Source organism: Acanthopagrus latus, chromosome 13 (assembly GCF_904848185.1).
Source record: "Acanthopagrus latus isolate v.2019 chromosome 13, fAcaLat1.1, whole genome shotgun sequence".
In the NCBI taxonomy this organism is placed as follows: domain Eukaryota; kingdom Metazoa; phylum Chordata; class Actinopteri; order Spariformes; family Sparidae; genus Acanthopagrus; species Acanthopagrus latus.
Window position 1 is genome coordinate 27,780,551 of NC_051051.1, and position 26,111 is coordinate 27,806,661.

General features: G+C 45.6%; 2 protein-coding genes and 1 long non-coding RNA gene across 5 annotated transcripts in view; 2 read left to right on the forward strand and 1 right to left on the reverse strand.

The window, feature by feature from the left end:
* The first annotated feature begins 588 nt into the window (after positions 1–588).
* tmem248 (transmembrane protein 248) lies at positions 589–14,213 on the forward strand. Of its 3 annotated transcripts, none has more exons than XM_037119586.1 (8): positions 589–977; positions 3,159–3,317; positions 5,191–5,479; positions 7,644–7,794; positions 8,379–8,562; positions 9,778–9,921; positions 11,080–11,165; positions 11,483–14,213. In XM_037119586.1, the coding sequence occupies exons 1-7, from the start codon at positions 975–977 to the stop codon at positions 11,155–11,157; spliced, it is 1,008 nt and encodes a 335-aa protein (XP_036975481.1). In that variant the 5' UTR covers positions 589–974; the 3' UTR covers positions 11,158–11,165; positions 11,483–14,213. The 3 variants fall into 3 exon arrangements, with proteins under 3 accessions (XP_036975481.1, XP_036975483.1, XP_036975482.1); XM_037119588.1 differs by having other exon boundaries at positions 591–977; positions 11,149–11,165; XM_037119587.1 differs by lacking the exon at positions 11,080–11,165 and having other exon boundaries at positions 593–977.
* On the reverse strand, positions 5,411–11,575 carry LOC119031249. Its single transcript, XR_005078556.1, has 3 exons — positions 11,457–11,575; positions 7,034–7,140; positions 5,411–5,547 (listed from the first exon to the last, which is right to left on the reverse strand). It is a non-coding gene; the product is annotated as an uncharacterized LOC119031249 (long non-coding RNA).
* A 9,174-nt stretch (positions 14,214–23,387) lies between the features above and the next one.
* doc2b (double C2-like domains, beta) overlaps positions 23,388–26,111 on the forward strand; it is an 88,901-nt gene continuing 86,177 nt past the window's right edge. The window contains exon 1 of the mRNA XM_037119789.1: positions 23,388–23,967. Within this exon, the coding sequence (XP_036975684.1) occupies positions 23,640–23,967 (328 nt within the window). The 5' untranslated portion in view covers positions 23,388–23,639. The remainder of the gene's footprint in view (positions 23,968–26,111) is intronic.

Here is a 26,111-nt window from a genome sequence, read left to right on the forward strand (position 1 = left end):
TCATGACTCCAGAAACATGGATATCAAATGGACTTTAATCATCACTCACTTATTCTGGATTTGGATTAGTTTTATTTTATTGTTGTTGTTGTTGTTGTTGTTGTCGTCGTTGTTTTCATTTTCATGTACACGATTAAACAATCAATGATGTTATTATTGTTATAAGTATAAATGTTGCTGGTATATTATTATTATTATTATTATTATTATTATTATTATTAGTAGTAGTAGTAGTAGTATTATTATTATTAGTATTATTATTATTATTATTATTATTATTATTATTATTGTTATTATTATTATTATCATCATCATCATTGTTTGTTGAACGCACTGTACTGTACTGTACTGCATCCTTCCGTCTCATCACGATCTTCCTTTCTTTTTCTAAAATGGATCATCAGTCAGTACCGAGCAGAACCTTGAGTCTGCCGCTGACCCGTCCGCTGGCGGCCCGCCGGGCTTCATTTATGTCCTACAGTACTTTAATGCAGCAAAACCTTCAGAAACTGTAAACACGCTGAACTCTCGCTGGTCGTCTACGTAAATCACGTACGCGAGAGCACAATCCATCATGGCGGACGTGATTCTGGCGCACTTCGTACGGGAATCAAGAGAAGGCGGCGCTGCGACGCTCTCTACGCAGTGCGGGTGCGCGGAGGAGATGTCGGCGGGGAGGACCCGGAGACATTACTGACGTTGTTTCAGTTTGTACGCAGAGATATTTCTCTCCGGAGCTGCAGGCGACCACAGAGCGAAGAATGGGAAGGAGGATACGTGGAGTGTTTCCCGCTCAGAGCCTGGCTGTCTCCACCGAACACCGACTTTTAATGTTCAGCGGGATCTTCAGGAGGGACTAGCTTCAGGAAACACAGCTAGCTAGCAGTGCAGGCTAGCTTCGCAGCTAAGTGCTGCTTATAGTGGCCCGTAACCAACCTCCCAGCTAGCGTCCGTCGCATGCACAGGAAGAAAAGATGGTGAGAGCTGCTCCAGTGTTGTTTCCTGACATGTACCCGGTGGTTTGTTAGCTGTCATGTTACAGTCTGATCCTTAAGATGTCAGCTGTGTGTTGTCACAGCGCCAGGTAGCTAGCTTATCATGCTACAAGGTTGACAGCTCCTGTCACCTGGCTGCGGTCTGATGTGGAGACACAGCGGTTGGTGTGACTCTGATCTCACAGAGAGGACGCCTCACACACCGAGGACACCTCACACTGAGGACACCTCACACTGAGGACACCTCACACACCGAGGACACCTCACACTGAGGACACCTCACACACCGAGGACACCTCACACTGAGGACACCTCACACTGAGGACACCTCACACACCGAGGACACCTCACACTGAGGACGCCTCACACACCGAGGACACCTCACACTGAGGACACCTCACACTGAGGACACCTCACACACCGAGGACACCTCACACTGAGGACACCTCACACTGAGGACGCCTCACACACCGAGGACACCTCACACACCGAGGACACCTCACACTGAGGACACCTCACACACCGAGGACACCTCACACTGAGGACACCTCACACACTGAGGACACCTCACACTGAGGACACCTCACACACCGAGGACACCTCACACACTGAGGACACCTCACACCGAGGACACCTCACACACTAAAGAGACGAGTCCGTTTCAGGACAGACGTAGACGGTTGTCTCAGCTTCTTGTCTCTGAGCCTCCTGCAGTCTGCTCACACTGACAGTATTTCGTGTGTACTGTGTAACTCGTGTGTCAGTGAGCACTGCAGCCTGCCGCTGACAGAGGATCAGTCACATGCAGGACTCATTTAATATTCAGGTGTGCATGTAAAGGTGATGATCAGACAGGTAGTTACAGTCGTAGTAACACGGTCGTGATGTAAACAGCACAGAGGAGGAAGTACAGGTGAAGTGACCATCACATCTTTACAACAGCTGCCGTGTCACTGTACATGTGATGCTCAGTAAAGTCCAACAGTGCACACACTCTACATATCACCATATGTGGTACAACTCAGTTATTATTGTGAAACTGGTCCATCTGGCTTCATCATGATGTTACAAACTTAAATGACTCTGTATGTTACAGGAGCATTCTGTTCATGAGAAGAGAAACATCTTCAAACAAACGCAGAGATCAAACTCTCTGTTTTCATGACTGAAGAAACAAACTGACCTTAAACACGACTTTGTTTATATGTGGCGGACCCTGCCACCTTAATGATTAACGTTTATCACTGTTCTCTATGTTCATTTATTGGATTAAATGGGCTTTAATATGTAGGATCCTTTGTTAGCAGTTGTGTTGTTTGATCTGATCATCTTAACAATACACATCAGAGGTGTTTGCTTTCCAATGCTATTAAGTTTCAGTTGTTGAAACTTAATAGTGAAATGCTGCTGATTGGACCTGTCCTGCTGATCCGACACAGTACCGGTACCACTCACTGCAGCATCACACAGGTCTGAATGCTCCTGACGATGCTGCACTGAAGGAACTCATTAGCAGTTTACCTCCTGAAAGATGTGTTTTCATAGAAAAATGTTTTTATTAGAGTTGCACAACAGGGCCACAAAATCACATTGCGATTGTTTTGACAGTGACTATAATTAAAATTGATTCATGATCAGTGTGGGATGATTGTCACCCTGATGATCTTTTGGGCTCAAACAAACATTTGGAGAACAAGATTTGTATTTCAGCTCTCCAGTTCTTCATTAATGCTGCTTGTCAGTCTACTTTCATTAATAATTTGCAGCTTCTGGGATTTAGATATTGCACTTTGTCAAATTCCAATATCGATAATATTATCGATGTTATCTGTGCTGCGCAACTTTTTATCAGTTTGTGTGTAGGTGTAATGTTTGTGCTGTTCTTCAGATACTGACTTACATTAAACCAAACTACATTTAATTTAAACCCTAAGTGTAAGTCCGGCACACTTTAACATCCTGGCCTGGTTATGACTGCATCACTTCTTAAATATTTAATGAACACTGAAAGAGGCGGAGGAGGATGTGATCCATTATCAGCTCAGACATCTGTGACTTCATTATTCATAGTTAACACACCGACACAGATAAAACAAACCGTGTGGAAGCTGTCCTGAAACATGATACAGATGTCTGAATGTTGTCACCTTGTGTCCTACACAGGTGTACCTGCTGAACCCTATAGAGAACCTGCGGAGCTACATCAACAACCGTCCACCGCTGGTCATCTTTATGATCAGCGTCAGCGCAGTGGCCATCGCCTTCCTGACCATCGGGTATTTCTTCAAGATTAAAGAGATCAAGTCTCCGGAGCTGACGGAGGTGAGTCACACCCATGGAGCTGATGCTGACGCTAAATAATTTAGATAATAAAAATGCAGTTTTTATACAACGGCACCTTACAAGACACACATAACACAACAACAGTACATCAAACAACATCAATCAGGTAATATTGATGTGGAAGTGAGTGCAGTAAAGATAAATAACTAAATATAAATTTGACTATATAGTGCAACAGTAAATAGACAAGAGTGTGATTACATAGTTAGTGTGAGACAGTCAGGATAAATGTGTTTTCAGATGGGATTTAAAGGTGGAGAAAGTGTCAGAAGTGTGAATGGTGGATCGGCTGAAAGCTCTTGACCTGATGGTGGTGAAGTTGGCAGATGGAGTAAAGAGCTGGATGACAGAAGAGGATCGGAGAGAGAGGGAAGGTGTGTAGATGGGACAAAGTTCAGACAGATACAATGGTGCCAGGTTGTGAATGATCTTGAAAGTGAGGAGTTGAATCTTAAAATCTATCCAGGATTTGATGGGGAGCCACTGGAGTTAATGCAGGGCCGGAGTGATGTGTTTAGCAGAGGGAGTTCTGGTGTTGGTACGGGCAGCTGCGTTCTGGACCTGCTGGAGTTTATGAAAATATCTCAGAGGAAGACCAGAGAGGAGAGAATTACAGTAGTCCAGACGGGATGTACTCAGGGTGTTTGCAAGGATAGTGTAGAAAGTGTTGAGTGTTGCCAAACTGGATCTGGTACCAGTGAGGAGGACCTCAGTTTTGTTGCTGTTGAGTTAGAACCATGATTTAGTTTCCTGTCAGCAGCTGGATGGAGCTGTGGGTGGCAGAGTGGAAAGACAGAGCTGGATATCTTCAGCATCGAATATGACATTTCCTGAGAATGTGACCAAGAGGCAGAAGATAAATAATGAACAGCAGGGGTCCAGGGACAGAGACATGGGGAACACCGCTGCAGACTGGAGCAGAGCTGGATCTGAGGTTCTTGAGGTGAACATACTGTGTGCGACCAGAGAGATATGATCTGAACCAGGCCAGAGGTTCTGATTCCAGTGGAGGCTAACCTGTCCATGAGGATGTCACGTGAGGCGGTGTCGGGTCAAGGAGAACCAGAATGGAGAGTCATTGGTGATTTTCTCAGTGCTGTCTCAGAGATTGTTGTCAGACAGACGGGTGTTTACCTGAGCTGCAACAGTTCTTTCTAGTATTTTGGAGATAAATGGAAAGTTTGAGATGGGATGAAATCTGTTCCAGTCACTCGGATGTGCACCAGGTTTCTCGAGTGTTGCAGTTATTGCAGCTGTCTTTAGTGAAATGGAACAAAACCAGAAGTCAGTGAGGGCCATGTTGTATGACTGCTGTCATCTCCTCATCCTTTTATTGGTTTGTGAGGCTGACAGAAGCTCATTGTCACATCACATATAGGACATTCTGATAGCATGTATGCTCTCATGTACCTGGATCTAATCTACACGTGACTGCATACGTGGGTTTGCATGTGAATCAGACCAGGAAACACATGCAAATCAAAATGTCTGTAGGTCAAATCACACCTGGATGGAATAAGTAGGTTAAGATGCAATAAGTGAAGCTCTGTGCAGGACAGTCCACATATGATTTCACTGACACATCAAGATAATGAAATACATTTGTTGGTGTCTCACTTTAAGTTCTTTCCTTACAATAAAACTCTCAGCAGCAGCATTAAACTAATAACTCACCTAGAAGACATTAAAGAAAGATGCCGGTAGGTTGTTTAACTGTACAGGTGTGTTAATAGGTGCTGGGCACAGATTCAAGGTTCAAATTCTGCAAAAAATAAAGGTAATTTGTTTCAATGCACAGGTGTGAATCAGGTAATGTAAGTTTGGTTGATGGCAACATGACATCCTCCCTCAGGACTGGAACACCTTCCTGCTGCGCTTCAACGAGCTGGACTTCTGCGTGTCGGAGAATGAGACAATAAAACACGGTCTGAACGAGTCGACCACGCCGGAGAGCATGGTGGTGACCAGCGGACAGGCTCGCTCCAGCACCCAGGTCCCCCTCCTGCTGGAGGACTCTGGCCCCATCAACATCTCGGTCCCCATCACCCTCACGCTGGATCCCCAGCGCCCGTTTGGAGGCTACTCTCGCAATATCACCCACCTGTACGCCACAGTGCTGGGGCAGCAGGTCGGCCTGTCTGGTAGGTTCTGTTCTCTTCATCACTTGCTTGTGTTCAGCAGGACATCAGGAAGGATTAACTGAGAAGTTCTGGAAAATCAATACAAGACTCTGAAAAACATCCAGTTAAAAACATCTGTTTTAATGAACATTAAGTCTTTTACAATCGAGGCATGTCAGGATTTTAATTCTTATTGAAAACTGATTGAAACAACTTCTAACGGCTCTGTAGTTCCTGCGTTGATATCGTCAGGGCTAATTCTTTAGGCCATGTTTGAACCAACCATGTTCTGTGTTGTTCTCATTACAGTGAGTTAATATTATCTGTATTGAATGAAACGTGCTGATGATTTGAATGGTTGTTTAATTTGTCTGCTTTTCTTTCTAAGGTGTTTAAAGTGTCCAGATGAATTATGAGTCACTGTTTGTTTAGTATCACACAGAGACTCCAGCAGAACCATCGTCTCCTCGTGGCACCGTCACGTTCTTCTAGCAGTTTCAAGATTTTCAGCTTTTCAGCAACAGTGATGTCTCACAAGCCTGTTAGGCCTGAGCATATCTATTATGCACGACACAATAATAAATATCTATCAATCAAAAGAACAATTAGGTTTGTTACAGTTCCTTGCAGCCACAGATTGTGAATGTTGTACACGAGCAGTACGTGACAGCTGACTGTACTGAGCTGAAATAAAAAGATCAGACTGACGACGTCCGTGAATCTGAAGAAGTGAACGTTAGAACACAAACGTCACAACAAGATCCAAACTGTCGTCGGTTCAGTCTGTCTGCTGCTGCAGCTGTCTGTGTGTGTGTGTGTGTGTGTGTGTGTGTGTGTGAGAGACTTTACTCAAACACTGAACAAACAGAGGCAGCGTTGTGTAACACTAAGCTCTCCTCCTATAGCTCTCAGATGTTGACAACATTTAATACCTCTGGCTTTGTGTCTGTGGATTAAGTCTCTCTGTTTTGACTCTGATTGAACTCGGATCAATATCTGACTTATGAGTGGGTGTGCAGTCCTTCATATTTACTTTGTTGTTTCAAGTCTTTGGCTTCATGGTTGAACTGTGGACACTTGTCCAGCTGTTTGCCAACAACATGTTAAACCTTAAAGTCAATAAATGAAGCAAATGTTTGGTCACAGTGAGCTCACACAGAGGGCAGCAGCTGATCAGAGGACACTGAGGGAGTCATCTCCTCTTTTATAACAGTCAGGTCCAAATTAAACTGAAGCTACACTGATGTCTTTGTTTTTAAACTTAGGCTGCATCTAGATGTCTTATTCATGATCTAAGGAAGCTCATTTTAATTACATTATTATCCTCAAACATGTGGAGGACTGAAGCAGACCTGAATATAGTTCTGTACACTTAGAATAGTCCTACACATGACTTATGTCAGTAAAATAAAAAACATGAATTACTAAAACACAGTGTGATTGTTATGAGTACATAGTAATGCTGATCAGTATAAATCGCCCACTGCAGAGTAGCCGCATGTGAAATATGAATAAATGCGTATTTAGGCCTGTTTAAAACCTGACCGGCTACTTTAGACTCTCCAGGCTCGTTACCTCCATCATGAAGCTCAGACATGTTTTGCTGCTCCAGAAGATTTTTGACCGTGAAGGTTTCTGGCCTCAGAAATCCAGCAGGATGAAGTCAGTCTGTTGTCAAAGACCTGTAAGAGGCGCAGACAGAAGGAGAACTGTAGAGAGAACAGACGAGGGTCATGATGACTGGAGAGTTTCACGTCCTTATCAGTGGTTTGACTTTGCTAGAGGAACTGGATTATTAATAGTGACAGGCTCTCGACCCTCTCTCCCTCTGTACATACACCCAGGAGTCCACTCGGTCAGACTGATAATCTGCTCATCCCCTCACAGTTGGATAAATATTGCAGAATCATGCAGACCCAGAGGAGTATCTCAGTGTGACATCATTTCTTCCTGCTGTTCAGACTGTAATGACTGCTCAGACCGAGGAGGAACCTGCAGCTTCTTGTGGTCTGATCACAGCTAATCCAGCTCATTATTCTCGTGGCACCATGAAAAGTCAGAATGTTGAAATACAAGTTTGAGTCTTTGGTTAAAGCACAGGGCTCGCCTGTAAACAGCCCAACAACACTGTGGGTGAGTGATTTAACTGCCTGACTCTGCTGTTGTTCTGACTCTTGTTTTGTAGGCCGGGAAGCTCATGAAGAAATAAACATCACGTTCACGCTGCCTTTATCCTGGAACTCAGACGACTGCGTGCTGCACGGACACTGCGAGCAGGTGGTGTTCAGCACTTGCATGACCATCACGGCGGCCAGCAATATCTTCCCAGTCACAGTGTGAGTTGGACGAGCTCCTCGAGTCACAGGGACACACTTTATCTCTAGAGCTGCCTCACACTGACACTGACACTAACACAGCGTCCTGCAGCATGTCACGCACTGCCTTCATTACATCTCGCAATGTTTAGCTGGAATTATCAGAGCTTTACACAATGTTTAGTTTCAGCACTGAGGCGGCGATATGATGTATAGACTGAAGCCTCTCTCACACTGACGGGAGGGAATACTGCCCTCCAGTTAATACAGGGAAAAGTGTCTGTCTGTCTGTCTGTCTGTCCTACCGAATCTTCCCCACACTTCTGCCTGGAGAACAGCGTTGGTCCAGGGCAGCAGGAGCCGCCATGCTGTAACGCCACACTGAAGCAGTTCTGTACTAGCGTAACTGAAAATATCGAGTGTAATTATATAGATGAATTTATTAAAAGTTTTGCTCCTTTGCTTCCTCCAGATGTTCTCACTCTGCAGGTTCAACCTTTCTGTACGATGGGTTGTGTTCTGTATGGAGCTGATATTCAATAAGAAATCAATAACCAGTGAACTCTTCAGCAGTGCATGACTTCGGTCTTTGTTTCCGTTCACAGGCAGCCACCACACTGCGTTCCTGAGACGTACACCAACGCCACCTCCTGGTACAAGGTGTTCACTACGGTCCGCGACTCAGACACCAAGTACAGTCAGGACTATAATCCCTTCTGGTGTTACAAAGGAGCCATCGGCAAAGTGTACCACGCACTCAACCCAAAGCTGACCGTCATCGTCCCAGATGTGAGTCACTAACACATCTGCATTATTCACTCTCACCAGGTTCATCAGCTGATGACTGTCGGCTGTGTTCAGTTCGTGAAGGGAAAGACCCGGAAAAGAAACACGTTTAACTTAAAAATCACAAACATAAACATCAGTGAGTCCATATGTCAAGTTAAATATCAGGCTGACACTGGATCAGAGCACGAGTCAGCAGAACAGAACAGTAGATCATCCACTGCTGTTGTCTACAGTAACCAGGCGATCATATTGTGATGAGATGATAAAACCAGCAAAAGATCGTTAGAGAGGTGGTGCTCCTCCTCCTCCTTCTTCATCACTCCTTCTCACTTTCTCACAGTCTTCCTTTCAATAGATGTAAAATATATTATAGAGATAAGATTTTAGTACAGGATACAGGAATACAGGAAACATATTGATGGTGTATCAGAACTGTCCAGGTTCTGATGATCCTCACTCAGCCTGTGATAACACCAGCTGAATGTGACCGAGTCCATTCAGCTTTAGCTCTGTACTGATGCTGGTAGATTGTTCCAGGATCACAATGATCCCATTGACTGACCACCTCTGGTGTCTGAACGCTCCACTGAGCCTGAAAACAATCAGAACATATATTCTGTCCCTGAGCAGTTACTGGACCTGAGCACATACAGACTTTAACTCCACCAGCACCAGAATATCACTGGATGGATTCACAGTCCGTTACTGTGTAGAGGGGGCTGAAACATCTGGAAGTGTTTAATTACAGCTGTGTTCACATCTTTTACTGTAACTGAATCACTCTGATATCAGCTGTTGTTCAGTTCACACAGCAGATTTCTCCTCAAACAACATGAAGTTGTTTGAAAGACTCTCAGTCATCACCTGAGCTTTACAGCTGAACACCTGTAGACTTTAATGAGTAACCTCGGTGACCTGAAGGAAGGCCGAGGCTGATCCGCTGAGGAGGGAACATGTGAGGGACGTCTTGCATTTTGGTTTTTTTAAACGCTACTTAAAAGCACATTGTGTTTGTTCAGCTGCATTACCTCTCCCTGCTCTCCCTCCAACACACCGAGCGTGTCTCCATGAAAGCGACATCATCCGTTGAAGTGATAGCGTGGAGTTTGATATTTAGTGCACGCGGCTGGTGAAAGTCACAAGTTTGGTTCCCCTGTGTTGTCCTGCTGTGGTATTGAGCTGTGTGTTGCTCTTTTTTTCTCTGTTTGTCACCAGGACGACCGCTCCCTCATCAACCTGCACCTGATGCACACGAGCTACTTCCTGTTCGTCATGGTCATCACTATGTTCTGCTATGCAGTCATCAAGGGACGGCCCGGCAAAGTCCGACAGAGCAACCCAGACTTCTGTCCTGAGAAGGTACGACACACACCTGAGCAGTGATGATGGTCAGTGATGGGTTCTCTGCTGACACGTGGACATGTGGGAATGAATCACATGTTAATGTTTAACAACTGTCTGTTGTATGAAGTGTAAATATTAAGCTACCTTCATGTATCTCCTCCGTCTCAGCGGCCAGCTCACAGCTGACCTCAGAACAGTTTAAAGAGGTCAGACAGCTGTGACTGGTGTCTGAGTCCGACAAACAGACGAGGAGCTCTCGCTGCTCGTCTTAGTTCTGAACCTCTGAGCAGGGTTTAAAACATCTGACCTCTAACCTGAACAATACAAACCACACATCCACCTCACTGTCACCTCTGGGATGAGTCCGGAACACACTTCAACCAGAACCAGAACCACTATCAATCAGAGATACCCAAAACAATCAGTCAGGTTAATGTGTTAGTCACAATCCATCTGATACAACAATCAATCACAGGAATCAGTATTCAAGACTGTGACGTATTGAAATGAATTAGATGATTCTTCTGTCTGATGATGACATCATGACATCATGACATCACAGCATCAAGACTTTAATGTACCCGAATGTCTGCAGATGTAAGAAACAAGAATCTTCTGATCTATTGATGAGGACGTGAAATGATTAAACCAGGTGATTTCTTCTTCTTTAGATTTAACTTGACGCTGTAGCTTCACTCATGAAAACAGTGTTTGTAATGTAAAGGCCCCCACACATCACCCAGACTCAAACCAACAGCCAGCTGCCTCTATCCGACCACTCCGTTGGCTCTCATCTGACCCGTTCAGCAGAAAAGTTGCATTGAACACACGGCTTTGACGTGCAGCCAGCTCCACAGCAGCGTGTACGTTCTGCGCGTGCATGAGATGCAGTAAGTCTCCTTCACAGTCTCGTGCCAGTGCTCCAAAACAGGTAAACAGGAAACGAAGGAACAGAGTGCATAGAAAAACAAAGTGCACACAGTATTCCGCCCCTCCCACACACCGCGCTCATTCGTTAGCACACTGCCAATCAGAATGGTCATACAGCTGACACACAACCAATCAGAGAATCCAACGGCTCCGACGGCCGATGGATAAAGATATCGATTTATTAATATAACTGTTGAGGAGGAAGAGGAATGCACGTGTTGGTGTAGATGTTGTTCTCTACAGTTTCAGAGGAAACAACATGCTGTTCTTTGTGTTTGTTGGAGTCGTGATGTCAGATGCTTCTGCCCTCAGGTGTGCTGAAACTACAGGTCAGGATCTTCTTTATGAACTACAACCATGTGTTGTGATGAACTACAACCATGTGTTGTGATGAACTACAACCATGTGTTGTGATGAACTACAACCACGTGTTGTGATGAACTACAACCACGTGTTGTGATGAACTACAACCACGTGTTGTGATGAACTACAACCATGTGTTGTGATGAACTACAACCACGTGTTGTGATGAACTACAACAATGTGTTGTGATGAACTACAACCATGTGTTGTGGCTCCCTCTGATGGTCGACTCAGGAGTGTTCAGGTGTTGTGCTGACCTGTTGTCTCACTTCCTGTGTGACAGGTGGCGTTATCAGAGGGCTAACCGGCTGTGGGAGAGCTGCGTGAGGACTGACCTGTGATGAGGACGAAGAGACAGAAGAATAAAATAAACCAGTTGCCTAGTGAACCGTGGAAACACAATAAGGGACACAAAAGCTCTGTGAATGCATTACTCTGCAATGTTGGGTTTCTCCAACCAAAGATATACAAGTGCCTGTATCTGTCCTGTAAATATTTGTAGGAACTCTGAGATTCTGTGCGAAGCCTCTCTCTCTCTCTCTTGGTATTGTTTTCTTATGATTTTGCCTGAGTCCCCATGTGCCATGTCAGAACATGCAGTACAGAAACAAAGCAGAAGGCCGCATCGTCCATCGTTCAGCCTCGTTAACGCAGACACACCTCAGACGCTGAGAGGCGACCTGAGTCCAGACTGATCCACAGCCGCTGTAATCAGAGCACTTCTATCTGCCAACTAAATTACTGTCAGCCCGAGTACTCAGCTGGAGATAATTATAATAATTCAGCCCTCAGCTTTAACAGTAAACAATGAATTTAGTACTTTTCTCTGCAGTGACATTGGACATTACATAAAGTACTAATTAGTTTACTTAATTAAGCTGTTAATCATATCTGGTTGTGTCCCTGTGTGTCTGCACTCTGCTCATTACTACATAAAGACAAAACAGCATCGACGCTGAAGTTAATGACTTCCATCATCCTGTGGTCTTATCGCCAGTCCGTTTTAATGAGCCACAGTCTGTTTGTCTGTTAGATGAAATCAGTTTCTGCCTTTTGTTTTCCTCCTCTGAGCTTCTTCATCGCTGCAGCGGCTCCTCGTCTTTTGTTGCTCCTGGATGAAGCAGAATATTTTCTTGCCTTACCTTCGGTGGACTCGCTTGCTTGGAAACAGACGTGGAGACGGTTTCCTTCTTCTTCCACAGACATCCTCCTCTGTGTCCTCCAGCCTGAGGAGGCCGTGCTCTGTGATCGGTCCTGTTGGTGTCACTTGTTAGATTTCAGGATGTTTTCATCTGAAACAATCATCATCAGCTGTTTCCTGTTAGTGCACCTTTAGATGTGTTGCACATTTTGTCTGTGAGGATTTTTTCTTTTGTCCGACGTCAACAGAACTTTATAAAGTTAGTTTCAGTCGGACGCATTCTGAAGATAAATATAATTATATATTATTATATAATTATATTTATGATTAAATCATTTAATTTTTCTATTGTTCTGTAGTTCAGCAGAATGTGCAGACTGTCAGTGTGAACGTGTGAACTGTTGTGATATTAACGGCGGCTTCAGACTGTCAGACTGTTGCTCAGAAGTTTATTTATGTCCACGTGACTTATTGAGACGCTGAAGCTCAAACTGAAGCTTTAAGGATAAAATTCGTTCTCTTCCACTGATGATTTCTGTTCAGGGCTGACTGACAATCATTCGTTTTAAATGTTCTGCAGACAAAGACACAGAGTTTACTGTGACACGAGAGGCTGCAGGCGCCTCAGAACTCCACCTTTAAACTCTGAACTGACAATTAACTTTTTGACTTTTCTTGGAAGTTAAAATTGTGAATCAGAATTTTCAGGAGAAAATATTCAATCTCAGACTTTAAAGTTGGACTTCTGAAGAGAAGAAGATGAAAATACAGAGGAGAAGAGAGAGACACGAGTCAGAACACGTCGAGTCGTTCAGGATGTTGTCAGATCTGAGCTGCTTAAACTAAAACTAGAGAATAAAAACGGTCTGAATCTGCCTTTAATATCAATATTTTTCAATATAGCTGACACATTTTTTGACCTCTGTTCAGATTCTGTTCCATAATTAATTGATGTACCTGTTGAATGTACTTTTTTTTTTATAAGCAGTAGAAATAATCTAAGATGCAACAGTTCCTCCTGATTTTAAACGATGACGTAGTTTCAGACTTTTTCAGTTCTAAAGGCTTTACTTGAATCGCGTTTCGTTCGAGTGCTGTTCACATATTATTATTATTATTATTATTATGAGGTTTATCCTTTATTATTATTGTATCAAACACTTTGTGCATTTGATTTCTGTGAGTTTGTTGGTGAACGAGTGTTTCTGACGCGAGGACAAGTCTTCCTGATTCTGATGTGTCTCATATCTGAACATGTTCACCTTCATCACCTTCATCATCACCTTCATCTCTCCTGTGCTTCTTCTGGAGGATTCGGCAGCTCTCATTGGACAGTTGGAAGTGTTTGCAGGTGTGTGAGTGAGTGAAGCTGCCATGTTGATGCCAAACCACCTGCTTCCTGTCAGTGAGCTGTATTTACCTGCTTCTGTCCCTCACTTTGGTTTTATTACAGAATGCCTTTACACGTCCAGTTTAAGTTTTCTGATCCACATATCTCATGTTGTAAACAGACAGTGAACAGAGTGATGATGCTTGTTCAGTGCACATGTAGAGGAACAGACTCTACAGGATGCTCTGCTGTGTCACTGCTGATGGGAGTGAAACAGGAGTGTAACTTCTGCTCTGCATCGTGAAGTGAACACATCACGTCCACTGTGAGGCGCCACGTCACCCTCCATCCTCTCCGTCATGTTAGTAGCGCTTACAGGCGAGTATAAAGCCAACTGTGTGCCTTCTGCACTATCCAGCTGCATCCTCCTCCTCCCTGTACATACAGTAGATAGGACCGTAGGTTTAATGTGGCTGCAACGTCATCCTCCAGTGGAACTGCTGTAAATGAACTCAAGTTTAAATAAACTGTCTCTAAAGTTCAGCTCCACTGTGTCCCGATCCTCCTTCTGTCTTATCTGATCCTGCAGGAAGATTAATGACGCCGGACTCGACTCACTTCTGCTGCTGTGAGTGAGAAACCGCTGAGATGTTAAAGGAGCAATTCAGATAAAAATGAAAGAATTCAGTCATCATCTCCTCCATACTGATGAAAGTCTGATTTTTAGGACCCAAGAGGTCATAAATATTTCTACTTGTCTGATTTAATAGCCCTCTTTTACCTGAGTGAGAGTGTGTGTGATTGGTTGCAGGTTGTCCAGAGAGCTGATTGGTTGCTGCCTGGAGTTAAAGGGCCGGCTCCTCCCAGCTCCTGGTGGGGCTCTCCTCTGCCGTCCCAGACTGCCAGCATGTTGTGTACCAGAGATGTGTTTCTGAATAAAACTGTAAAAATGCTTCGCTGCTGGCGGTGTTTGGAGGATGGGAAGAGGGGAGTCGCACTTATAATGAATAATAAATATTTAATGTTAATAATGTTTTAATTTGCAGCAGTTTTCTTATTTTTCCAGTGAAAATCATGATGAGCACAAACTCATGAGAGCGAGCTCAGCTGTTGGGCTCAGTTCTCCGTGAGTTCTGATCCCAGATTCCTCTCTGAGTGTTGGACTCTGACATTTGTACAGTGTGACGACAGAATCTTCAGCTGCTGGTTCTGTTCCTCTCACATTAAACTGAATGAGTTTGATCCAAAGGGCAGAAGGCAGCCGGACAGAATCACCAATCATCCTCCATCACTGCAGACCTTCATGAGCAAAGTTCACAATCTCCCTCCAGAACCAGAACCACCAGGCAGACCGTCTGCCCTGGGACCGGACCTGAACACACAGGGTGAAGGGTTGGGTTGAGGCAAGCCCCATGAAGAGCTCCCAGCTTTGAAGCCAACTTTCCAACTGTGTTATTACATCATCACATCGCCCTGCAACCCAGAGAGACTTTTCATAAGCTACACTGTGAAGGAAGTGTCAGTAAGACAGTGGATGGTTTCAGTCCTTCAGTCCGATGACAATTTGAACGTCTACAAGAGGTGCACAATGACATTATTTCATACCTATTCAAATTAGCCACATGCTACACAGGAAGTTAGCCAGGCAGTAACAGGAAGTTAGCCTCCTCAGTGGTTGCAGCCCCGGTGCTCTCGCTCTCTGGGCCACACAGCACTGAAGATCTGATTATTTTAAACTCCAGTTTCGTTTCTTTGTCTTCAAAAAGCCTCTGAGCAGCTTTCACAGGACTGGACGAGGCTCCGTCTCCACCACCTGTGTCCATGTTTGATGTGACATCATTGGGTTGAGGTCACGCCCACAGGAGACTTTTCTGTAGGTGTGATACAGGTGATTGATCATGTTTACGTCCGTACAGATTCACTCACAGATGATGAGCCTGTGAGCAGCTGACAGGATGTTTCGACGTGTCACCTGTTTGTAACGCTGCAGCTGATTGGTCGTCTGCAGCCTTTGACTGTGTCAGCAGACACACAGATGAACGTGTCAGTACAGCAGACTGGTCTGAGACCTGCTGCTGTGACGTGGTGTGATACTCTGTATAGAACCAGCAACGGGCCACCACACCTGAACCTGACGTTCACGATACGGACCCTCTAAGAGAAAGGCTCACAGACAGGCTGTCACAAAGACAGGGTGGAGGTCCAACTGAAAACACAGAAGGGGAGATCACTGCCGGTCCACCCAGCTGTCCTCTCTGAACTGTCAGCAAGCAAAGAAATTCATCATTCACATGTGAAGGAGCTTTTGTTGTAACAGATCCTCACAGACAGTTTTAAGGCCAACAGCAGCAGCAGGTGGAGGCAACAGCTGACTGGTGATGATGTCACAGACAGACAGGTGAGATGTCCGGCCTCCTCTGTGGACAGGAACACTGAGTACTGAGCTGAAGTCTGTGTTGTGACCAGCAGGGGGCAGCAGACAGACAGATTCCTCTCTGACATTGAGCTCTGATAAACATGTCTGCATGTTTGGAGGCCAGAAACTCTTACATTCACTAAAAATATTCAATGCAATGTCGACCCAGACGGGTCAGTGAGCGCCTGGGTTCTATTTAGTGGGTTCTACTCAGTATGAGCCATGAGAGCTGAGGGCTGACTCATCCGGACTCAGTCTGTCTCGTCTCGTCTCTCACAAAGAAACTCACCACCAAACTTTCACACTTCGTCCTTCAACAGAGACAAAGACACGAAAAATATGTTTCAGCTCAAAGAGAATCATAAAATGTTTCTGACGCACCTTCTCTCTGTGAGCGAGGAGGTAAACGCTCCTCTGCACACCTGAACTCCAATCAGAGCTCTGTGTGTGTGTGTGTGTGTGTGTGTGTGATTATGAAGCAGTATATCTGAAAAGGTCAGGTGTTCCCATCGACTCCCTCAGGTGTGGTGGGTCCTGACCCTGTTCATGTTGGTTCAGAAACATTCATCAGACTGCTGCAGACAGCTGAACTCTACCGAACCACAGAACCAGAGAACCGCCTCAGTTCTTCAGTCCAGTTCAGAGCTGCTCGATAGAGTCACACAGGATCTGTCCAGCATTAATGTTTGTGTAATGATCAGGATGCAGCAGCAGCAGTTAGCAGCAGCAGTTAGCAACAGCAACAACAGTTAGCAGCAGCAGCAGTTAGTAGCAGCAGTTAGCAACAGCAACAACAGTTAGCAGCAGCAGCAGCAGTTAATAGCAGCAGTTAGCAACAGCAACAACAGTTAGCAGCAGCAGCAACAGTTAGCAGCAGCAGCAGTTAGCTACAGCAACAACAGTTAGCAGCAGCAGCAGTTAGCAGCAATAGTTAGCATCAGCAGTTAGCAACAGAGCAGTAACAGTTAGCAGCAGCAGTTAGCAACAGAGCAGTAACAGTTAGCAGTAACAGTTAGCAGCAGCAGTTAGCAACAGAGCTGTAACAGTTAGCAGCAGCAGTTAGCAGCAGTAGTTAGCATCAGCAGTTAGCAACAGAGCAGTAACAGTTAGCAGCAGCAGTTAGCAACAGAGCAGTAACAGTTAGCAGTAACAGTTAGCAGCAGCAGTTAGCAGCAGAGTGAACAGCCTGATGATGGACTGAGCCTATCAGGGACAGTACAAGCTAACGAGGCGTCACCACAGACTGATACTGACAGTAACACGGATCTAAAATATGAAGTTTGATGTTTGTGTTGATAAAACATGTTTGTGAAATCATGTGAATAAGTCAGTGCAGACGTTTCGTCTCCTTCTTCTTCACTCTCCACACCTCGGCACGCTGATTCTTTAGCTATGCTGATAATATCGTTATGAAACCACACAATTCTATGATTAAGAAGATACAGATTACAGCAGATGATGTGTAATAATGAAACACTCCCCTGCTGCTCCTGGATGTTACCTGGTGATATGCTGCCCCCGTCTGTTTGTTGGGAGCATTAATTCCAACATATTGCACCTTTAATCTGAAGAGCTGCAGACTGATCACAGGATGTTTCACAGCTCTGCAGCAGCGGACTGACTGACTCTACATCCATCTCTTCTCTCTGCTCTTCGTTACTGAACTTCTGCCAAATCCATAAAAACATTGTTTACTGTGACATCTTGGTCACACTGTGTGTTTTGTTAATTCGCTGAAGCTTCAGTAAACACAGCCGTCTCTGGATTCTCATTAATTAGAGACAGTCGTCAGTAAACTGTGAAGAGTTCAGAGTAGTGTTGGAAACATTAACGTCGTGCTGTGAATATAAATGAAACACAACCTGTTTGGTCGCTCCAGTAAAATAAACAAACACAACAACACACCTCATTATTTGAGGCGGAGGTTGGTTCAGTGAGGTGATGACATGTCATCAATATCCAGAATGAAGCTGTTCTGTGCATCATTACCCTCAGACACAAACCTCCCGTCCACTTCAGACTGAACTCATCTGCCTCCATGTCCATCTGATAACAGTCATAACTTTGCCTAGACGGCTCTTTACATACATGCAGCATGTGTGGTGGAAATTTCTGTCAATAAAAGAGTAAAGTCAGATCTGTCTTTTCGGTAAGTTTAATCCAACCATCTGCAGATGGACTCACCACACAGTCAAATTCATGAGCTGAGTGAATGAGCCCCGAGTAAAGGAGTGTTCACAATTTATACACAGATAACAACAAGGTCAGGGGAAGAGACAAGCACTCTCGGTGCCAGCAGTGATTAAGCTACACACATACGTACATATGACTATCCCAACCAGACAGGCTTCTCATCAACACAAGACATAAAGTTAAAACTTCATGACGCATGACCTGGGACTCTGTGTGAAGCATAAAATTATCAGACATAAAACATGAGACAAGAAGACGACTTTCTATCTGAGTTTTGGCTGGTTCGTGACTCTATTACAATCATACAGGGCAGAAGTTAGGTGTTCATACATTTGCATAAGAAATCATATTCAACAAAATAGTTCAAAATTCATCAACCCATAATGAAAAGGAATTTTTCCATCACACATGTTAACAGAGTCTCAATGAAGGCAGGAAACTGAAACTAATCACATAAAGATATAAAGACGATCTAACACTGGAAGATCAGATATGAACAACCTTCTCCAGATCAGACAGACACCACTTGATTTTAAACATTACGGATCTGATTTAACAGCAGCTGTGAGGAGTGTGAAGAGGAGGTTTGGGAGATAAAGCGTCATGTCATCAGTGTAGGAAGTGACTGTTGTGTTTGTATATGATGTCAGCAGGAGGAGCTTGTAGGTGGAGCCTAAAACTGAGCCTTGGGGGATCCCGTAGTGGCCCATAACTCGGGATGACACAGGGTCGCCTCTGCTGACTGAAGCGTCTGTCTGAGCCACAGACTGCAGACTGGAGGCACCTGCAGACGGCTGTCAGGTGGTTTAAGACAGTTCAGAGGACCAGGACGGAACAGCAGCCTGCATCACTGTGTACTGTAATGTGTATTCAGACCTCGAGCAGACTGAACGACTGAACTGTCGATCAGAGGACGCTGCTCTGAGAGGAGCTCATACACAACACCTGAGTCTCCTTCCCTAAACCACCAGAGTCCTGCAGAATCCAGACGAACAAACAGCTGTGAGAACTAAACCACCGCTCTCTGAATCTGTCCTCTACTGCTGGTGAATGTGTTCAAAAGATTTCAAAAGAAATAATGTACAAAAAACAAGCAATGCACCTTTATAATCTCAGGCGGAGGCTGCCAGCCTGATGTTCACATATATTCCCTCTGTTGGAACAGAGTTAAAAGTGTAAGCAGCAGAAACACGAGACTGTTCTGCTGATCAGCAGACACGACTGATCATCAGCTGATCATCAGCTGATCATCAGCTGATGATCCTGCTGACAGCGATCAAAGGTCCAGAATGAGGCTGCTGAAAGGCCACATTTGGCCCCCGGGCCTCCAGTTCAGTGGGCCTACATGTGCCAGGTGACACACCAATCCATCCCATTTACTACTGTGGAGACCAGGTCCACAGTCAGGTGACCATCGTCGCCATGGTAACAAAATAAAGGTAAAGTAAACGCTCTGCTGGTCAGGTTCAGAGACGATGATGTCACAGCTCATTAGAAACATAAAGAGTCGTTAAGTTCAACAGCAGATCTGAGAGCAGCAGAGTGTGTGTGTGTGTGTGTGTGTGTGTGAGTGTGTGTGTGTGTGTGATACCTGTTGACTCACCTCGCTTCTTTCTTCCAGATAATTGCCTCCGAGTGTCTCGGCTACTTTAAAAACCCCGGAGTCCAACTCTGATCCATTATTCACCAACAGTCATGGTTTACTATCTCTACAGTGTACACACACGCACACACACAAACAAACACACACACTCACACACGCACACACACACGCACACACACAAACAAACACACACACTCACACATGCACACACACACACACAGACCGGAGCTTCAGTGCAGGTGGAGGATTTGTGTCTGCGGCCACATGGACAGTCGGATCAGCTGATCTGATCACACTGATGGAGGGAAGCTTCCTCACTGCTGGTGTGTGTGTGTGGAGCGGATCTCTTCTTCTCCTCCTTCACGTCTAAAAACAGACAGGAAGTCCTCGGCATGCTTCCTGTGGGGACGCCGGTCTGCTGCTGGAGGACCACATAATTGAGGCCACCTGTTCACAGAGCACCACAGAGACCCGGTTCTGCAGGAGAGAGGCTTTTTCCTGGCGCTGATTCTATTCATCCCTCCAAACAGGATGTGTTCTGTGCAGATCTGGAATCAAGTCGGCTGACTCGTGTAGAAATGTTTGAAATGAGAGTGAATCACTTCAGACTCCAGAACAAATCCAGATTATAGATGTTTACCTTTTTAATTGTAGTAGATTGTAAAGATGATGATGAAGGAAAGAGTTCAGTGTAAAGACTAAACACCAGTAACAACAACTTCAGTCCTGAACATCATGTTTTACACACACGCAGTGTTTTCTATAAAGCACACAGTGACCGACTGTCAGAACAGTGTGACTTCACTCTAATGATCCTGTTCACCCACTTAATTGATCCATTAAAAGACTTCTTGACACATTCAGGGTCAGAGTGAGAATATTATGGAGTCAAAGACACAAACTACACAATAACTTATAAAACAAGATCATTGATCCCAGATTTCAGCCCAAATACTTTGATAATGAAAAGATGAAGACGGGGTGAAAGTGTCTCCAGCTGCAGGATCAGATCCTCCATCTTGTGTCTAACGATCTGATGACACTAATGAAGCACCTGTTGTCTGTGTGACTTTAATGTGACTGTGTTTCCAGCAGCAGACAGCAGAGGGCGCCGCCTCCTGCGTCCACTGAGCCTCCGACACACCTGTGACTTCCTGTCACTGATCAGTCAGTGTTCAGTCTCCTCGCTGTCACAGTAAAACACATGGAGGCAAACTGTGGCAGCACAGAGGACGCCACGTCACGCTTTAATACAAATACACCGTAATTAAAGAACAAGTCACTGTTTTATGTCTATTAATAATTAAACAATTAAATATTTAAAAGCCAAAAGATTTTTTTTAAAGTTTAAGAAGTAAATGACAGAAGTTGTTCTCTGTGATGTCACCGTGCTGCTGGTGTGACATCACCATGACATCATACTTCTCATTTCTTGCTCACAGAAAACATGAAGACTGTATGAAACATGAAACTTACATGAGACTTACTGTTGTGACAGTGACGCTGGGCGACGTCTCACCTGCAGGTCTCACCTGCTTCAACACGACTTCAGAGCTGAGACGGGAAGTACGACCTCTGATCACAGATTACATCGTCTTCTCTCAGAGAAAATGTCTAAAATACACATTCAGAGTTTAGATTCATCAGAAGTATAATTAATTAATATTATACCATGGTCTGGGGGAATACTCGATTCTGATTGGCTGCAGGGTGTCCATTAACCCCTGATATATGGACACCTACTAAGTAGTTCCAGTCAAATTGTCTGTTCACTGTTACTGAGCCGCGAATAATCTCACATCCCGTTCGCTGTTCAGGCTGCAGCCACAGTAGCGTTACACACGGACGATCATTTGTTCAGGAAAATCTTGATATTGATTTGGGGACAATGACATGACTGGTTAGCTAGCTGGTCTTATTAGCTAGCATACTGTCAAATTATATTTACTGTTTGTCAACCGTACTGCAACAATCGGAGTTATTGAATGCAGCGGCAGTAGGTGGCGCCTCCTTTTGTTTAGTGAGAAATGTAACCTGTACCTAAAAGAAGAGCAGAGGTACTTCAGCCCCACCATGCTTAGCGATGCCACCAGCGGAGCAAAGACCCCTTTTTATTTTATTTCATTTTGTGATGTGTTGGTGTGGGACCCTCGGCCGGTGTGTCAGTGCGTGTCTACATGTGATAACTGGTGCTGTAGAGACCTGGCTTGGTCTGTGAGTTATATTGGAATTAAAGTTCATGCAGAAATCCCACATGTTGTCTGCCGTGTCGTTGAGCTAACCAGAGCTACCACCACTGAAAGCGGCCCATAACCTTCCCCTCCACCAACCATGTCACACTATACAATGTTATTGACTTTGAATCTTGCTAGCATAGCGTTAGCTTTCTGGCTCATCGCTGAGCAGACTAGAATATCTCCTGCTGCCGAGTCGTATCTAAGGTCCGTCCTATTTACTGGAGGAGTGAACAACGTCTCCGTTGCATAAGAATCTTACGGGAGAGTACTGATTGTTCCAGGTATTAGTCAAACCCTCAGGCGTTACCAGGGAAACTAAGTTACGGCTTGTGAAAAACTTTATTTTTTGATTGTGAAATGCATAAAAATTTAAGTGCATTGTCTGAATTTCTTTTATTTAGCAAGTGACCATGGTATATGAGGGATAATGTCTGACGAGGTGTCCATAATCAGGAATTAATGGACTTTGTGGAGGTAATTAATTCCTGATTATGGATACCTTACATATTTGTCAAAATATCAGAAGACCCATAACACAGAGAGTGACTGGGTCAGCTGACTGGGAGAACGAGAAAATAAAGGCAGACCAACGACGTGTGATGACAGAAACTAGGAGGCAGGCAGGTGCAGCATCGGCCATTTTGGGGCCCGAGGGGATATTTAGCCTTGAGCCCCCAAACACACACGCACACGCACACGCACACACACACACACACACACACACACCAAGTAATGTAAGTAAGTAATTGAACTCTTTACATGGATGTGAATGAGTGTGAAGACACAGTGAGAGCAGAAACATGCTGGAGGAGAATCACACACACAAAGCATCAATTCAGGTGATTTCACACACACACACACACACACACACACACACACACACGCACACACACACGCACACGCACACGCACGCACACACACACACACAGACACACACACACACACGCACACACACACGCACACACGCACACACGCACACGCACACACACACACACACACACAGACACACACACACACACAGACACACACACACACAGCAGTGTGGCCGCTGCAGGATCCTCCCTCCCACTGACAGATGGATGGGGTTAATATCATAATTAAGCGCCTCGGCCGACGGTTCCTGTTTACCGCTCGGTTGCTAGGCAGTGACATCAGCTGATCCCTCCCTCCCTCGCTCCCTCCCTCCTCTCTAATCCCTTCCCTCTGCCTCACACTCCCTCACACACACACACACACACACACTCTCTCTCTCTCTCTCTCTCGGAGGCAGCAGACAGTGTGGGGGTATTGGACGAGCAGAGCGAGCTGAGGGGAGGTAGTAGAGTGTGTGAGGCTGTCAGACGGCGTGCTCTGGTCTGAGGACGCCACAGGAAGACGCAGCAGCCTCCACCTCTCCATGTAGACATCACCTGGACCGGTGCACCACCCAGCAGAGGAAGGAGGAGGAGGAGGACGAGGGGAGGGTCTGTTGATGTTTTTTCTTTTCTCACTTGTTGTGGTTTGGGGAGTCGACCGCATGCATGACACAACGCAAAGGCGAGAAACCCACCATCAGCATCCAGGAGCACATGGCCATTGACGTGTGCCCCGGCCCCATCCAGCCCATCAAGCAGATCTCAGACTACTTCCCCCGCTACCCGCGGGGCCTCCCCCCTGCTGCGCCCCACCAGGTGGGCCACGCCGCCGGGCCCCTGTCCTCTGCCCTCTCCGCCTCCTCGGCCACCGCCGCTGCAACCGAAAGTGACCGCACCAATGAGGATAAACCGGAGCGGGCTTGTGCCGGAGCCTCCGCCTCCTCCAGGAGGGACGAGGAGCCCGACGTGGAGGGATACGACTCGGACGACTCCAGTGAGTGATGAATGTGTTTACGCCGCTGTTATCAACATGTGTGAGTGTGTGTGTGTGTGTGTGTGTCTCTGTGTGTGTCTCCGTCTCTCTTCTGACTCCATTTTTTTGCCACCGGTTGCCAGGCATCCCTCCAGCCGTGTGGCTTTGTGGCTTCACCTTTTCTTCTCTCGGCTCGCTCATCTTTCTATCAGCTGCTGCCGAATGTGTGCACGCATGTAGAGAGTGTGTGTGTGTGTGTGTGTGTGTGTGTGTGTGTGTGTGTGTGTGTGTGTGTGTGTGCGCACGCTGCAGCGAACTCTTTCCTCTCAGTCGACAGAAAGCCAACTGTTGCTGCTGCAAAGACTCCGCTCCCCTCCTCCTCTCCTTCTCTCCTTCTCTCCTCCTCTCCTTCTCTCCTTCTCTCCTCTCCTTGCTGAAGGATGATATGTGTGATTTTATTGGAACAAATGATTGCATGTGTCTGTCAACGTGCATGTGTGTGTGCATGTGTGTGTGTGTTCTGGTGTGTACAGGCAGCGGGTCTATACTGTCGATCAGTCTCAGCGGCTGAATGATTCATGGCTTCAAATTAGTCGCAGTTTTGCGCTCAGCGGAGTCTGACTGCATCTGGAAGCTCCTCCACTCTGTGCTGTGGTGGTGAGACAGGCAGGCTGCTATTGTGTGTGTGTGTGTGTGTGTGTGTGTGTGTGTGTGTGTGTTATCTGCCTCCATCTCAGAAGGGAGGCTCCTTCGCTGAATGTCATTCCTTTGAATCTATCAGGTTTGAGTGGAAGCATAATGAAATTAAAGGAACAGTTCATCCACAAATAAACATAACTCAGTCCTCCTCTCCTCCTCCTGATGATATAAAGTCCTCCTCTCCTCCTCCTGATGATATAAAGTCCTCCTCTCCTCCTCCTGATGATATAAAGTCCTCCTCTCCTCCTCCTGATGATATAAAGTCCTCCTCTCCTCCTCCTGAGGATATAAAGTCCTCCTCTCCTCCTCCTGATGATGATATAAAGTCCTCCTCTCCTCCTCCTGATGATATAAAGTCCTCCTCTCCTCCTCCTGATGATATAAAGTCCTCCTCTCCTCCTCCTGATGATGATATAAAGTCCTCCTCTCCTCCTCCTGATGATATAAAGTCCTCCTCTCCTCCTCCTGATGATATAAAGTCCTCCTCTCCTCCTCCTGAGGATATAAAGTCCTCCTCTCCTCCTCCTGATGATGATATAAAGTCCTCCTCTCCTCCTCCTGATGATATAAAGTCCTCCTCTCCTCCTCCTGATGATGATATAAAGTCCTCCTCTCCTCCTCCTGGTGATATAAAGTCCTCCTCTCCTCCTCCTGGTGATGATATAAAGTCCTCCTCTCCTCCTCCTGATGATATAAAGTCCTCCTCTCCTCCTCCTGGTGATATAAAGTCCTCCTCTCCTCCTCCTGATGATATAAAGGTGACCTGATGCTGGTGAAGGTGTCCGTCCATGCAGCAGGATGACGATGATGATTTACCTTCAGAGATAAATCTTCTCAGTTCAAAGGTTTGAAATAAGATTTTGTGTCTCAGATCTGATCATGTCTTCAGACATGTTGCAGCACAAACATGTGAAGTGTCAGTATGATGTTTCAACAGGATTATTCTGTTAATTTAAGATCTCCATAAATCACATCCACATGATTGATGTAAGAACACATAGCACGAGTCCAAAGATGGAAACTAGTCAATAACTTTACAAGAGATTTAAACAGATTTAAATGTGGCGGTCCCAGAACTCTTCAGTGTAGAAGCGACTGGACCGGCTGAACTGCGTCTCCCTCCCAGCAGTCGACTAGTCACACTGATGAGGTGCTGAGTGAAGCAGAGCCGCAGGTGGAGCTGCTGCTACCTGCTCCATCCTCACACAGATCGGTCTCATGAGTCAGTGGACCAGTCTCAACAGACTGGGCCCGGCTCACTGTGACTGACAGAACCAGACTTTACCGTGTGTTTGTATCTCTGGGCCTCATGGTGAAGGTTAATGTGTGACAGAGGAGCAGCTTCTACCAGTTAATCTGTGCAGACGAGGAGGAGGAGGAGGACGAGGAGGAGGAGTTAGTCCAGCTCTAATCCGGGACTGGACAGGAGGAGGGGGAGGGGAGGCGCAGGCCGGCCTGGCAGATGT